Source organism: Anarrhichthys ocellatus, unplaced genomic scaffold (genome assembly GCF_004355925.1).
Source record: "Anarrhichthys ocellatus isolate YVR2014 unplaced genomic scaffold, GSC_Weel_1.0 scaffold2, whole genome shotgun sequence".
NCBI lineage: Eukaryota > Metazoa > Chordata > Actinopteri > Perciformes > Anarhichadidae > Anarrhichthys > Anarrhichthys ocellatus.
Genome location: NW_022280032.1, coordinates 710,186 through 726,299, shown reverse-complemented (window position 1 = coordinate 726,299; position 16,114 = coordinate 710,186). Strand labels below are relative to the sequence as shown.

At 44.0% G+C, this 16,114-nt stretch overlaps 1 protein-coding gene across 1 annotated transcript in view; it reads left to right on the top strand.

The window, feature by feature from the left end:
* Window positions 1-1,463: 1,463 nt before the first annotated feature.
* The window catches only part of pot1 (protection of telomeres 1 homolog), a 54,384-nt gene continuing 39,733 nt past the window's right edge, over window positions 1,464-16,114 (top strand). The window contains exons 1-4 of the mRNA XM_031857009.1: window positions 1,464-1,516; window positions 12,851-12,978; window positions 14,026-14,157; window positions 15,462-15,468. Of these exons, the coding sequence (XP_031712869.1) occupies window positions 12,859-12,978; window positions 14,026-14,157; window positions 15,462-15,468 (259 nt within the window). The 5' untranslated portion in view covers window positions 1,464-1,516; window positions 12,851-12,858. The remainder of the gene's footprint in view (window positions 1,517-12,850; window positions 12,979-14,025; window positions 14,158-15,461; window positions 15,469-16,114) is intronic.

The following is a 16,114-nucleotide window of genomic DNA, read 5'->3' as shown; positions in this document are numbered from 1 at the left end:
TAAACGCGTCTGAGGTTTCCATCTGTATAACATAACATGGATATGACGGGCGGCCCGTCTGATGAGAGGGAAGTTGTTGTTTCTGCCCGCTGCGCGATGATTCTGATTGATACAGATGTTTCCACAGAGATTTATCTCCATAACAATTTGACAGATTCACTCTGGATATCAATGCTCACCAGAGGACGATTCGTAACGATTTTGGTGATCATCTGACTTGTCATCTACTAAAATCTGTTTTTTAGCGCCACCTCTGGTACGACTCTTTCTTCCGCTGATCAGCTATAAAGACTAAAGACTCTTTTACAGCCGACGTCATCAAAAATATGCGTGCACTTGCTGGCAGATGTTATGTTTTTGCCCCAACCATCCAGACGAGTTAGCAAGCTTTAAACCATTAACTGTGTGTGAGAAGTGGACGTAGTCATTGTGACGTCACCCTTTGGTTTGTGGACGGCTGCTTTGGCGCCTTGAGTTCGTCATCTTGGATTACAACCGTCGCCATATTGGTTTTATTCGCAACCGATGAACGGAAGTGACCATAATTGGAATGTGGAGGAGTGACGTAGCGACATCGTATACACCTATGGTAGAGACCTGTCAATCACGGTGTAGCCCCGCCCCTATAGCATCCCCTGCTTTATGGTCTGTTTGACTCTAAATGGACCATAATGTACTAAATGAACATCATGCTGTATTGAAGAAGACTTGAAACTAGAGATTGAGACCATAAACTCTGACCATAAACTTTTCAGACACTTCCCCATGCATCGGCTTCACTCTGCAGAACCGGACATTGCTGCCTGCTTTATTAAACATGAAGATTAAACATTAAGTCAAAGAGATGAAAGGAATTACAAAGTTATTTGACGTTTAAATACCCAGTGTGTAAGATTTAGTCGCCTCTAGTGGTGATTTCCAGATTGCAATCAACTAAATACTGCTTTAGAAATTATACACTGCTTAAAACATAGTTATGAATATTTTATTCCACGGCTGCCAATTAACCCCCCTAAATGTTACGTACCGTCCCTTCAAGTGTGAATAAAGTGTTTAATTCTCAGGTAGGTTGAAAATCATTGTTAGAAGAATTAGTTGACAAGTAAGAACTAAAAGCAGTTGCAATAAATTGTGAATAAAGATGGAAATTTGAGCGTTGAGAAAAACTTGAGATTTATCATTTTATTCAAGTGTTAGTAAAAGAAACAATGTTTAAGTTAATAAACTTTTCTTTGGTTTCACTAATTAAACATGACTTTAATAAAAAACGTTTTATATGTAGGCTAAATTATAAGGATTTAATGTAATTATTTATACAACTTTAATTTTATATTTTTCTTTTTGTGTATAATATTATTCTCTGGCTACCTTGTATTTTATATTATTATTATTATTGTCTGTGTTCATTGTTGGTATATATAGAAGTCGTGCTATCCGGTTCGCAACACGCATGCGCAGTACAGCACCCTGTCATTTCGAAACCAAGCGGGGGAAAACAAAGCGGACTCGTGCAGTCGTGAGTGTTTCTCTTCGTTTCCTGCATGTAATGTCGTGTTTACGTCCACGCAGTGGTTCGTTTCATTAAACGCATCCTGTGAAATGTTGTTCATTAGTTTGTAGAAGCTGTCTCGTGTCAGCTTGAACTTGTGGCCAGACTCCATCTAAAAACTCAGTGTTTAAGATGTATGTTCTTATTGCCACACGCATGCGTACACGTAGAGTATGTTTTATACGTTATACACATCTCTACATTCCTGTTGACGTTAAATGTGTGGAAGTTATTTCTCATGAATGCTACTTAAAGAAGATTATGCTCTGCTAAACAGGAGGATTCTCTTCTTCTTCTTCTTCTTCTTCTTCTTTGAGGTTTATTGGCGGTTGGCAAACCATGAATTGGTGCATTACCGCCACCTGCTGGTCTGGAGTGTGGATCAGGATGTTTAGTTCTTAAGTATAAAAAACAAAACAAGTCATATTTTCTTAATAGTGTGAGTTAGTCTCGGATCAGGAGGACCCTCTGTGGACCAGCGTGTTGTTAACCGTGCAGTGGCTCAGCCCCAGCTTGTGTTGACATACATTAGAAGTAAAACATCAGGCAGCACGTTGCTGATATTGTTGCAAGCAACTTGGCATGTTTTCTTCTGCAGTGACTCAGTGTTTGTAGTAGTTTGATGCATCTGTCTGAGATCGATCGTTGGTTGCTTCTTATGCACGAATGAGAGCTTGTTAACCGCACTGCAGTTGTTTTTTTTCATCATTTATATTCTTTAAATATTAAAGTAAACGGTGTCTGAGCAGAAGAAGACGTCACTATAAGATACGTGATTTGGAACCATCTAATACAAGTGCCTGACCAAAAACAATGCCTCACATCAGCCAAGTTAATTTGTAAATACATCAAAATGTAATATGGTGTCATATTGTCAGTGCAACGTCAACAAATATATGTGTGTGCATATAACAGCATCAAAATGTCTGGTTGTTCCAACAGTGGACTCAAGTTCCACAGAATTCAGACGCAGCAGGTGTTTCAGTTAAACCAGTGACCGTGTTAACTGGTGACTCTCAGCCGAATGCGTCCGTGGTTTCTCGCAGTAAGTTCCGTAAATGTTCGGTAAAGATAATAAACACAGAGGAGTCCGTATTTAAAATAGATGAAGGCTTTTACGAGGAGACCTACATGTTCTATTGGTGTTTTCAACAGCTGCTGTCAGCACGAGCAGCCGTAGTCGCATTCGGCTGAGAGTCACCAGTTAACACGGTCACTGGTTTAACTGACGTTGTGTTCATGAACACAGAACGGGAATCATCTAGTGACGTGGAGCTCATAATGTCTCTCTGGTGAAACATTACACACTAGGTTTCTCCACCAAATACGTCTTTGTGTCTGGACATTAAATATGGTCGCTTCTGTTCACCGGTTGCATAAACCAAGATGGCGACGGCCAAAATGGCGAACATGAGGCTTGATTTTTATAACATCATGGCTGGATTATATTTCCCGGCTGATGTTTCAGTCGGACACTAAAAGAAACGAAGGCCAAAATGATGAGCGATGAGACTCGGGGTCTTTGGACAAATTAAATCCTTAACAAGTAGAACTTTTAGACGCAGTCAGGGCCGACATGTACTAGTGCGAGCCATTTATGTGCTATACTTAACTCAAATGAGCTCCGTCTGTGTCTTTAAATCTGCCTAATGATCCTTTAAAAAGCTCTTGACAGGAGCGCCTCCAGAAGAAAAGACAAATAATTAAAGGAAACTACGACATTTTCATGAAGTGTAATATAAAGTTTTATGAAGCCTCTGTGAATATGAGCAGTAGCGCTGCACCACACAGTAAAGGACCTGTGTTTACAGCATGACTCGTCTGGAGAGCACAGAGGAGGCGTCAGAGCGAGCGTCAGGATTCAGCTCGGCCGGTGATTGATCGGTGACATCGTACGTCCACGCTGCACTCATCGATCAGAGCAGCAGGTCTCAATAAAAGAGAAAAGTTTTGACTGGAGAGAGACGGAGATCACTTCACTCATTTATATCTTGAGGGAAACTCAGCTGAAGGGCAGTGAGACGATAGAATGAATGTTAAGAGTCATGTTTTTATCTAATATTTTCCTGCTTTTTGACAATGATTTGCGTCCACATTCCATGTTGCTTTATGTGGAGACGCCTGAGCAACCTGAAATCTCTTCTTCTTCTTCTTCTTCTCCCCTTTTTAGTTGGCAAACAACAAAACTCTTCATCACAGCGAACATCTGGCGAGGAGTGAGACAGACAGACAGGTCAGCTGACCATGTGATTGTTTTATGGTTGTGACGTTCAGCTGTGCCGTTCGATCTGCGTGATCACATAGAAGTAGGAGACAGAGGAACGTTGTCTTATAGCCGACTGACTGAAGGCTTCACACGGCCGGCTATATGCTGAGTGATAACTAGGATCATAAAATCACAGGTCGGATCAGAACAAAAGAACAAAGGGAGCAACTTTGTTACAGTCATTTATCAGGTTTTTTATTCAACCGTCCAGTTAACACATCTCATCTATTTGTTACTAATATTGCATTATGAATCATTGCAAATATGCAATGTTTTAAAAATAGCAGACAGTCACAGTGAGAGAAAATAAATCATGTTTAGAAACATTTTGATGCAGTAAGAAGACTCGACGATCGTTTCATAATCTCATCGTAGGCCCGACGTGGACGTCCTCTCATTCAGCTCCTGGTTAGGGGGTTAGGGGGGTAGGGTTAGGGTTAGGTTAGGGGGTTAGGGTAGGGTTAGGTTAGGAGGGTAGGGTTAGGTTAGGGGGTTAGGGTAGGGTTAGGTTAGGAGGGTAGGGTTAGGTTAGGGGGTTAGGGTAGGGTTGGGTTAGGGTAGGGTTAGGTTAGGAGGGTAGGGTTAGGTTAGGGGGTTAGGGTAGGGGTAGGGTTAGGTTAGGAGGGTAGGGTTAGGTTAGGAGGGTAGGTTAGGAGGGTAGGGGTAGGGTTAGGGTTCCTCTGCAGAATATTTAGGATCTCTAAAGGAAGCTCAGTCCACCCGTCTCCTCCCACCTGGGAGAGTTCAAAAGTCCAGCGCTGCCTCCTGCTCTCTGCGGAACCTATCACTCAATGCCTGACCCCGGCCACCTCCTGCTGGATGGCTTTATGGGGGGGGGGGGGGCATTAGACTTTCATTTCATCAGACTGTGCCACCTGGTTATTTCTGCTCTCCGCCTCGCTGGCTGCTCGAGGCGCTATCAGGCTTTTGTTTTTGACTGAACTCACCTGGCTGACTCGGGAGGAGGAACAAAGAACCCTGAAGGATAACGAGCATTATGTGATCAGATTATGTTCATGTAGAAACATGAATTATGCTTCATGTACAGATAACAGACTACAACATGCACCTGGAGTTGGATTCATAGGACTGTATCACAGCAGAGCAGGAAGTGGCTGTGGTGTGGTAGTACACTGGGACAATCATCCTTTTCTTTTTGCTTCCCAACACACCGAGGGAAAGGCAAAAGATGATGCAGATGTGGAGTTTGTGTTTACCGAGAGGCAGCGTCTCATCTCGGCTGTCGCTCTCTTGTCTGATGTGTTTCGTCTCATAGACGGCCTCGATTTCGGTATTTTGTCCGTCGCCATCTTGCTTTTGTTTTTTTGCTTTGCAACCAGGAAAGGAAGCGACCATATTTGGGCTGCGGAGGAGTCCTGTTGTTGTTGTCTCTGTTAGTGACCTGTCAATTTATATCCAGGCTTTGTTCTTAACGTTGCTGAGAAAGTCAGAATATACAACCTTAGTCGGTATTTGATGACTGAAACTTAAAATACTTCATATGGAAGTAAAACAACTGACCCTTTGCTAAGTCCCGCCCCTCAAACACGGACTGGCCAATCGCAGCGTAGCTTCGGCCAGCAGTCGGTCATCGCTCCCTCTCTGCTCCACAGGTTTAGTGGTTTTGGAGCTCTTCATGGTTCATCTTTGTGTAACAGTGATGCTCGTTACCCAGAGATGTTGGAAAGAGATTTATGTTTCTCAGCAAAGAGTCAAATCAGGTGCTTTCACAATAAAAGCCAACTCAAAGGATGCTCTCCATCCTCTTACTGTCGGGCCTTTTAATGTGAAACATCTGCAGGAAGGTGTTTAGTGTCGCTGACGGCGCTGTAACACTGACCCTGAATGAGAGCATGTTAACCTCAGCAGAGGGGAGAACATGACTGTTGTTGTACTGATGGGATTACTGCTGTGGAAATGTACTTTATTCTGAAGTTATCAGGTGAGACGTCGCAGTGCAGGCAATTAAGATCCACCTCAAGGATTTGTGCCAAACCTCTCTCAGCGCCTGTATTTCAGTAGTCTCTGTTACTTGAGTTCATTCAGGGGAAGTTTGAGAATGAATCACGATGCCGACACAAGTCGCCTTCAGTCTGCCTTTCTTTACTCTCTCACCCTGATGTGATGTCATTTTAATGTCTGCACTTCCTGATGCATTACATCGCTGTGAGAGATGTTTTATTCAGAATACCTTTGTGCATTTAAATATTATTAAGTTGTCATCTCCTCTGATGCAGTAATTACAGAGCTGTTGATTCTGTCGTCTTATCATCTGACAGCTTTAATCCTATAAAGCCGGTCACTGTGGGGCCTGCAGTCACTGACTCACTGTCTCAATATTGCAAAGCTTCCCCCCCCCCCCCAAACAATCTGCTCCTATAAGCACAGAAACATACGACATCATTTAGTGTTTGTTTCTGTAACTGTGCGTCTTGAGGAGAACTTTTAAAATGTCACCAGCAGCGGTGAGCTTCTTCTTTAACGTATTAGAACATGTGGAGCTCTGGACTCTCCTGGAACTAATCAATGATCGATTTCTCATAATAGTCACTAAGGTGTGTTTAAGAATAAAACAAAACCGTTATAAAACCAGAAATAACAAGAATCACAGTTACTTTTATACACAGTGGTACTTTGGTGAATAAAACTTACAACAAAATTGCTGTTAAGAATAATCAAATCCTGATGATGAAGTCAGACTTCATGCGGCTCATGGTACACGTGCTTTGCTTTAGTCACTATGAACAGCATGTTGCAGGAAGCAAACAGAAAGCTCGTCAAACAAGACTGAAGTTAGTCTGAATTAAAATCACTAATCAGACATCGTTAGACTCGTATTAATGGCATCGGTGGCAGAGGGACCTGGACTGTGACTTCATGGTCTCCTGACAACTGGCAGAGCTGCTAAACATCTTGGCTCAGTTTCATAGACCAAACAATAAAGCATCTATTCCTTCTCTGCCATGATGTGAGTCTCATGCTGTACTGAGACAAAGAGACAGAGAGACAAAGAGACAGAGAGAGGAGGTCTCACTCCAGAACTAAGAAAGTACTGATAGCAGAGCCGCTAACTCCAGACCTCATCAATACTTAACTGTATTACTCCTCGCAGCACAGACCAGATCCACTCCTTCCACTCTCACCTTTCACAATAAAGGTGTGTAAAGGCTTTCATGCTATAAACACCCCAATAGGTGGCTTTTTTTCCCATCCTGGTGATTGACACATCTGGGTGATGCTGTTGCATGTTGGATGTGTTTCAATTCACGTCCCCTTAAAAGCAGCGGTGATACGGCGTGCTTGTTTTAAACACTTCTCTCTCTCTCGCTGTTGTGTTTGTGGCTAACCAGGAACTTAAAGGCTTGGTCTTCCAGCTCGGCCGTTTCTTGTACACCCTCCACAGTGTGGCTGACTCTCACACCAATCAGCTTGTTGCGCTAACCTCAGCACATCTCCGCTAACGGCGTACGGCTAACACTTTGATGACAGCCCGGAGTTGCTGCCCCGATCGTGGTGTTGTTCACGCACATCTGTGGCTTGACTGCACAGCTGACTGCTGTCCTCTTTCTCTGTGGACGGTGCAGAGACGGTTCATCTCTCACTGCCCTCAGGGAGGATTACTACTGCAGAGGAAGCTCCTCCAGTCTGCATGGAAACATCCTCTTCTCTTTGTTTGTTAGATCTGTGTTTTCTACCCGGGGGGTTGAGGAGATAAGACGGATGATTTGTGCGGCCAAAAACGTATCTCGGCTGCACAGACGGTGTGTATCGTTGTACCTCCTCCAGTTCTTCTCACTATGTTAAGCCTCTTCTGATCATTAAACACAAAAAGAGAAAATGTTCTTCAGTTTGACATTTCATTCTGGTGGATTCAAAGTAGCTTGAATAGGCACTAACACTGTCAGGGTTAGAGGTTCAATTCCCTGTCGATCTGTGATCTGTAGTGACCCCTCGGGGTTCTCCACACATGTGAACCGCACAGTGTAACGTCAACCTTTACAGTGTGAAATAGAGTTTTACTGACGATCGTTATCCTCCAATATTCAGTCAAATATTGAAAGTATCTGCGTTCATGTCTCTGATCTCTGAGGATGTTACATTGTAAACAACCAATCAGTGTTTAGACTGACAGGACGGTGGCAGCACCGCTAAATATATTCTAACGTCATCGTGATGTGTTCACATGTAATCTCTTAAAATCTAGTGTTGGTGAGAAACCTGACTAATTATAGCTGTTTGAACAACATAAATAGATGAATTATGGTCTGTTTACACAGCTCTAAGCAGATTATAATGCATCATTAAAACTACTAATGACAAGATTTGTTTTAATCCATAGAAATGCAATCTTTTATTTCCTTATCATTTGAATTGTTTGTTTTTATAAACGCATCAAAAGTAGACCAGCTGCTATAATCAAAACAGCAATGTGGATCATCAATGATCTGCAATTAGTATCGACAGCAAAAGCACGTGATCAGGAATCTCTAAAAGTTATATCTGCTCCATTCATTACTTTACTTTGTCCTGATCCGATCCGTGACTCTGATCCGTGATCCGATCCAAACCTTTTATGATCCGTTGCACCACTAATGAGCACGTTATCACCCGAACAAAAACAACCCCAAAACATGTTATCAGTTCACCCTAAAAAACCAGTAAGTTGTGTATTTTTAGAGTGGGGTGGTGTTTGTGTGCAACAGATAAATAAAGGTCCAATATTCACTCTACTTTTACGTCTCTTTAGCAGCTGATGTTTGTCTTTCTTCACCAGTTAGACAGACGGACACAGTGAGAGACTGGTTGGTGCTGGGCGAGTATTTTTCCAGTAGGATTATCAGAAAAAACTGTGATTTTAAACACAATAAATGTGAAGTAAAACCAAAACTATGTGCTGAAAGAGGCTAAAAACTCCCACTAAGCCGATGGGGAAACACTGAGTTTGTGAGAATTCTGTCACTTCGATGGCTCTTCGGTCCCCATGTGAGACGAGAAGACAACAAACAAAAAAAGAGGAAAAGTTCCTTTTTATTAAATGTTCCTGGAGTAAATGTTCTGCGGATGTGAGACATTTTAAACAAGAGTGTGTGTCCAGGGTCTCTTCTCTGACCGGCGCTGAAGAGTTTTTTTTAAATGGGTTTTAATAAATGGGGTTGTCTGAGCGCTGCAGAGCTGCTCTCCCTCGACACACTCCCACCGCTCTGCGCTCGCAAGCTGCTCCATACCTGATTAAAAAAACAAAAAACAACCCGAGATCACCTGCTGAGTCGTGTGACTTTTATTTTGTATTAATTCAGTCGGTGAAACCGCTGGAGCGTGAGCAGCTGGAGGTTTTATGTCGGACCAAATGAACCTTCAGGTGGCAGCCAGCGCTGAGCCGAGTGCGTTTGGAGTTCACCTCTGTTCATAATTAACGAGGAAAACCGAGACTTCAGAGAGTTTAGATTTCCTCACAGTGGAGAGAGTCCTGTAGAGTTTACTGTTTGTTTTATAGGCTGCTGAGTCAGGTGACGATTCTCTGGAGGTTTCCTCACTACGACATTTGTTTTACAAAATATCATCATCCACAGGAACGAAAAACATTCCAGCTGTCCGAGCTTATTGACTTTTGGCGGCGGCAGTAACTTAACAACACACATAGTAGTGTCTAATTATTTATTCATAGTTATAGACACATATTTGGCTATTTGTTCACCTTTCAAGGGCGTTCGCAAATTTAGGTGGAGCCGTTATTGTTTCCCAAACGCTTGACCTAAACATTTGTTTACGTGTGGACGAGAGGCCCAAATGTAGAGGCAAATATTCTATGTGTGGCCAAGACCACAAACTACCGCCACAGGTTCCAAATCCAGTCTGCAAACATTCACACGGCCCCCACGTCTGAAAAATGAAGCCAATGTTGAAAAAGAAGTCTGGTTGTATAGAAGTCTATGAGAAAATGACTCTACTTCTCTCTTGATTTATTACCTCAGTAAACATTGTAAACATGAGTTGATGGTCTCAATCTCTAGTTTCAAGTCTTCTTCAATACAGCATGATGTTCATTTAGTACATTATGGTCCATTTAGAGTCAAACAGACCATAAAGCAGGGGATGCTTTAGGGCGGGGCTACACAGTGATTGACAGGTCTCTTCCATGGCGTTGTCTGGTCTGGGAGTTGTCTGTTTGTGTTCCAACTTGAACCCTTTCACAGTGCATTTTCACTTCAGGAAAGTTATTTTGCATTAATTTTGGTCGCCTATTCAGCGTTCGATTATACTTAGCTCCACCCCTTTCGTATCACTTCTGGTTGCAAATAAACAAGATGGCGACGGCCGAAATGTGGCTTCAAAACATCAGTCCACAAACCAATGGGTGTCGTCACGTTGACTACGTCCACTTCTTATTTAGTCTCTGGGCCCCTCACAAATTATAAAAATGTATTGTAATAGCCAACATAAAAGCTAGGTTATTTACATGTTTGCTCCGGTCTTGTATTTTTATCTCATCGGATTTTCTAGCAAGGCAACAAAAATGTTTTTTTGTTGCTTTAGTAACTTTATGGCCTTTACATTTTACATTTTAGATCGCGACAGCCTCTCAGACAGACATCGCCTCACTTAACTTCTTCTTACTTGACTTGTGTCATGATTGTGTGTCAAATCCTGCAGTAAGAAAAAGATTTTCTTTAGTTTGATATGATGCAAAAAAAAGTCTGAATTGTTTATTGATTTTGTCAGTCAAATAATCATGAAAGTGACTCGTATTTTTCATGCGTTTGCTTGTGTTTTGAAACAAAATTGAATGACATTTGCTGCTCTTGCTCAGTGGCACTTCAGCAGGTCGCTCTGTCCCGTGAGGGGAACAGATCTGTGATACTCGAGTCTGTCCTCCCTCCCCAACAGTCTGGTCTTCAGTCCCAGCTGCTGCACTGAGCTCAGCCTCTCAGCCTCCTCGTGAAGCGCGTTGTCGGGGTGAACTTGAGTCACCCTCCGAGTTAATGAGCGTCCCGGAGCAGCCGAGCAGTGGGGGTTTGTTTTTTTCGGTGACGCTCGGAGGAGCAGGGAAGGCCGACCGTCTGCTCTGGGTGGCCCGGCCTCCACATTTTGCAGGGATCAGCTGCCGTCCCGCGGCGGGAGATCAGCCGACTGTTTACCGCCGCCAACTCTCTGATATGTCTCTGCTGCTGCGTGCAGGAGACTCGGTCTACCATTCATTTACTGAAGCTGACAAACAAATCAGCTGCAGGAGGCCGCGGGTCGGCTGGCTGCGGGAGGCCGCGGGTCGGCTGGCTGCGGGAGGCCGCGGGTCGGCTGGCTGCGGGAGGCCGCGGGTCGGCTGCTGCAGGCTCCAGCAGTCTGGGTTTTATCACACTGGTGGGTTTTTGTCGCCAGCGGGATGCGGTGTGTCGGAGTTCATCTTTTGTCAATCAGCATTTAAAAGATGTCTTCTAATGATAACACTCAGGAGTCTCCTGGAGGATTTCATTATAGTTGTATATTAAAGGATGCCATCTTGGGTTGGGTTGGGTTGCGATGGCTAGTTTCCACTTAGGCAACATTCCTTGATTCCCACAGAATAGGTAATTTGTCTGTTTTTATTTTTTTTTTATTAGAAACCATCACTGGCAGCAGATTAATATCAGATGTAAAGCCAAAAGGAAACTTAGAAGCACACATCATCCTCTTGAGTTATTGATTCAGGGTGAGAAATGAACGTCAGCTTAAGCAGCTGAAGTGCAGGTTTGTCAACGGCGGTATTAAAGCTTCTTCAGTCATATAAAAACATCAACATTCACCATAAAACATCACACTTAAAGCAACATGCAGCTGTTGTCATTAGATACAACGCTGCACGTGTCTTATTATTATGGGTATCGTTAGGATTCTGGTAGGTATTGCGAGCCATCAATGCTCATGCTGTAAGCTAAAGTTAACAATTTCTATTGAAGAAATCTGCAATTTAATGTGGAAGTGAGACAGAGAACACTACACGGGAATGAACGTTGTGCGGTTGAGGAGAAAAGAAGGAAAAGCGGATCAGCTCGTCGGATCTCGGGGGACAGAAAGCGATCGGTCTCATCTGCAAACGGGTGGATTTGTTGCTCAAAGAATTTAACGTCAAAAGCCATAAAGAGACCAATCCTGAGTCCTATGACTTCCTGTGAGGCCCTCAAATACATGCTGCCTCCCTACATTGGCACGAAGTTCAATTTCTTTGTCAATTTAAAATGTTTTGCCGATTATCTGACGACTAGACTGACCAGACACCTGATGTCGGCTCTGGGTACCTAACAGTCTTTGTGTAACTCTTGTGTGAGCACAATAAAAACAGGACTATTTGAAATCATCTGAGCTGCAGGTGAAGGCGAGACTGAACCTCTGAGGGGTCTTCAGGTCAGACTGAGGAGTGACGTGTAGCAGCTGTAGGTCAGATCAGTGGCACCTTCACACAGAGCAGCTCTGGACTCGTGAATGAATCACTCATCTTGCTCTAATTCAGCCCCCCCCGGTCTATATCAGAGAGGTGTATTTGATTTTATTTCGTTCCCGGTCGGGTTTTCCGTCTGGCCGGGCAGCTGACTGCACGGCCGAGTGGACAGCTCGCGGTACCTAGCAGGCTGTTCCCGCTCTTCTGCCTCGTCCTCGGTGGAGAGAGAGAGAGAGATTACCACCGAGGGACTCGCCGGTCAACTCTGCCGAGAATCAAACTAACGAGCCGTGACAGGAAGCACCGTGCCACCTGCTGGGAGCACGGCCAGCACTTTCCTGGGTTCCTCTGTGTTACCGCCTCGCAGACTCTAACCCTCCCGCCGCGCTGTCCACACGGATCTGGGTGTTTCCTGTCGGAGGGTTTATGCTGGTAATGAGTCGTCTGCGGTGGAGGACGATCCGACTGGACCTGAAACCAAAAGACCTAAAAAAAAATGAAAAGCAAAAACCCTCCAGAGATCTCAGGTTGAAACGGAACCAGATGAACCTGGAATAGGACCAGAGACTGAACTCTCACACAGGTTGTTGGTACAGATATTCATCTTTCTGTTCATGTCCCTCAGGTGACGCCATGCCTCAGCGAGTGATGCTGGAGGGGGCGGGGCCAGGCGCCCAGGTACCAGCACACCTGACCAGCGTTCCCATCTCGCTCATCGGCACCAACACAGACTACTCCGACAAAACAGTCAAGGTTTGTTTACAGCGACCTGCAATGTACACCGTACACTTTAGTGGTACTTTCACTTTGAGTACTTCCATTTTCTGCTACTTTATTATTATTATTATGAATTAAGATGAACTTTATGTAATCCGATAATGTAGTTTACATTAGGTCTAGTCGTTTTTAGACCTTTAAATGTGGAAAAGTTATACTTTTATTAATATTATTGCTCTTTTGACAGAGTATTGCTACGTTTACTTATGTACAAGACCTGAGTACTTCATCCACTACTTCTCCATCTACACTCTTTACCTTCAGGAATGAAGTTTGTGTGTTCCATCGACTCAGATCTAAAGCTTCAGCCACACACGAGGAGCACAACAGTGTTTCTGCAGAATACAGGTCCCGGGACAGAGGAGGTCCAACACTGTACAGACTGTAAAGCCCTCTGAGGCAAATGTGTGCTTTTGGCCGATACAAATACATTGAATTGAATAGAAGCTTGTAGGTTTGAACGCTGCCGTGCAGAGTTCGCAGGTGTTCTCAGAGAGGCGTACAGCCTCTGGATCCTGACGATGTGAGAGCCAATGTTCACGAGAGAAAATGCCAACAGCTCACTCGCTGTCGCGCTGCTTCATTTGAATGAACCTCCCGACCGTTTGCCGAGTATATACGTAATACCACAAAGACGGGCCAGTTCAGGGACAATACCAAACTGTCGGATGAAGCCCAAGAGTTGATTTGGAGAAAAACAAATGGAAGAAAAACCCCACAAATGTTAGTTTCCTTCACTGATTGTCAGAGGTCTTCTCTTCTTCTCAGGATTCCTTTTTCATCTATCTGTCACCTGCCACAACCTCTTCACCAGTTTGTTTTTCACACAAGGCTATTTTCTCGTTCTCTGGAATAATCCACCTTCTGCCTCGCGGCTCACTCCTCCGAGGCGCTCATCAACGCCGCTCACTTCTCTGCCGGGGCTTTGATCAGCTGACAGGCTCCTCAGTGAGACTCTGCAGTGGGATCTGAAGTGCTTTCCAGTTTGTGTCTTAAGTGTTTTGTTTTTTTATATCTCTCCAGGGGAAAGTGGTCCGTAAAGGCCCGCTGGTGTCGTTGGCGTCTGACAACTTCATCCTGAAGACTGTCATTGAAGGTAACGCTCCAGCGTCTGTGTGTCTGTGTGCATCAGCTGTTCGATTGTTCCTGGATGAGGTCTGAGCGGCTGCTGGTTCACATGTAGAAGTGAGTTCAGAGCTGTTGTACTTTAAAGGGCAGTAATGCTACAAGGAATAGAACCAGCAACCTGTCAGTCACAGCAGGAAACCATCTTTTTGTGTATTTCTAGCAGAAGTTGTCTACATTTATTGTGATTAATCATTATATATCGGCACAGTATCATGGAAGGTTGTGAAATAATCACGAATGCAATGGACTGGGACATGAATTGTCTGTTTTTAGGTTTTTTACGTGTTAATGATGAATTCATTATTTTTATATGGGACGTAGTTTATAATATCCAGAAAGACGAGTGTTGGTGAGCTGGACGGGTCCAACAAACAGGATGTTCAACCGGGAGACAGAATATGTTTCGACACCGCGCTGTGGTTTCACGGTAGTTGTTTTGTTGCCTCAACCTAACTTTGGTAACAGTTTTCCTAAAGCTAATTATGTGGTTTTGTTACCAAAACCTTCAAGACTATTGCTGCCATGAGACTGAGTTGGATGTACTGGTGGTCTGCAAAATGCAGAACGAATGTATTTGGCACTCAATGTGCCGTTCAGACACAGAATCCCTTTTTTGACAAATAAACTCAGGTTTCAATGAGACGCCGGATGACGTCAGCTTCAGTAAATATGATATAAAATCTATTCCATGGATTTAAAAAATACTCTGAAGCTTTAAATTGAGTTTCTCTGTCTGGTCGACCGTCATGTTGTTTTTTATTTGTTCATAAAACTTCAGTGTGCAAGATTCTTCTGCATCATCGAGTACTTTGTGAAAGTGCAGGAGGTTTCAGGCTGGGGTTTGCAGAGATGGCCGTTGCTGATTGGTCAAACACACTGAACTCGTGTACCGCTGCACTCACACAGGCTGGATTGTGTCGGCAGGTTTATCGGAGCTCGTATTGCTGGAAAACTGGGACCAAACCGGACAGTAAATGTGCTGTAAAAGCCCAGAGCTGCATCCTTATGGTGCTGCAGAGTTGATGGCGTGTGTGTGCGTGTGCGTGTGCGTGTGTGTGCGTGTGTGTGTGTGTGTGTGTGTGTGTGTGTGTGTCTGTCAGGACTGCGTGCGTGTGTGTGTGTGTGTGTGTGTGTGTGTGTTAAGCTGTTAGCCGGTCTCGGTTATAGAAGTGTATGGAGGTAAGCATGTCTCATTGTTGCCTCGTCTGTGGCCTCCTTATCTCTGAGCAGCCTGATGAAAGAGCCACAGTGAGCTGAGACTCTTATTGTGGCGGGGGTAGATCCTTCCTTTTATTCTTTTAAACTCTCTGACAACCGCCTGTGTCTCCCAGCTGCAGGGTGAGCAGGTCCACCTCTCCTGTGTTGTTGGTTTATAGTCTGTCAGTGGTGGTTCAGTTTGTCCTGCTGGTGCATTGTGGGATTTAGTTTTTGATTTGTGACGGTCTCACTAATGTTTCTCCTATTTCTGTTTCTTTTGTTGCAGATTTTGTGAAAAAGCATTTCTAAAATGAATCCGTGGTACTGATCTGTTGTTGTCCCGTCGGTAAACTGCACTCTTGTTCTTCTCTGTTACCACAAGATGTAGAAAACAGGCGAGCAGTGCTGAACAGATGAGCACGACACCAAGCCGTCTGAGAAGTAATGTGTGGAAGCGTTTCGGGTTCAACACCGCAGATGCCTCGTTAAAAATTCAGCAGCCTTACTGTTCTGTTAATCTGTTACTGAAGTGAGGTGTTGGCGGCACCACCAGTGAACATAACCACATTTTACAAACAAACTACACGTTACTTCTCATTCATTGGAAGTGACAGCGCCAGTCCAGGATCAGAGGTTCAGATCGTGTCTTGAACGGCCCGATTCTCTCGAGATCAAGAGAGAATCTTGTCAAGCTTCAAGTAATGCGTTTGTTTCTGGACAAGGCAGCAACCTCCGGTTCTGATGAGTGAAGTCAGTGCAAATGTGTCTTAAAGCTGCATTCTCTCTA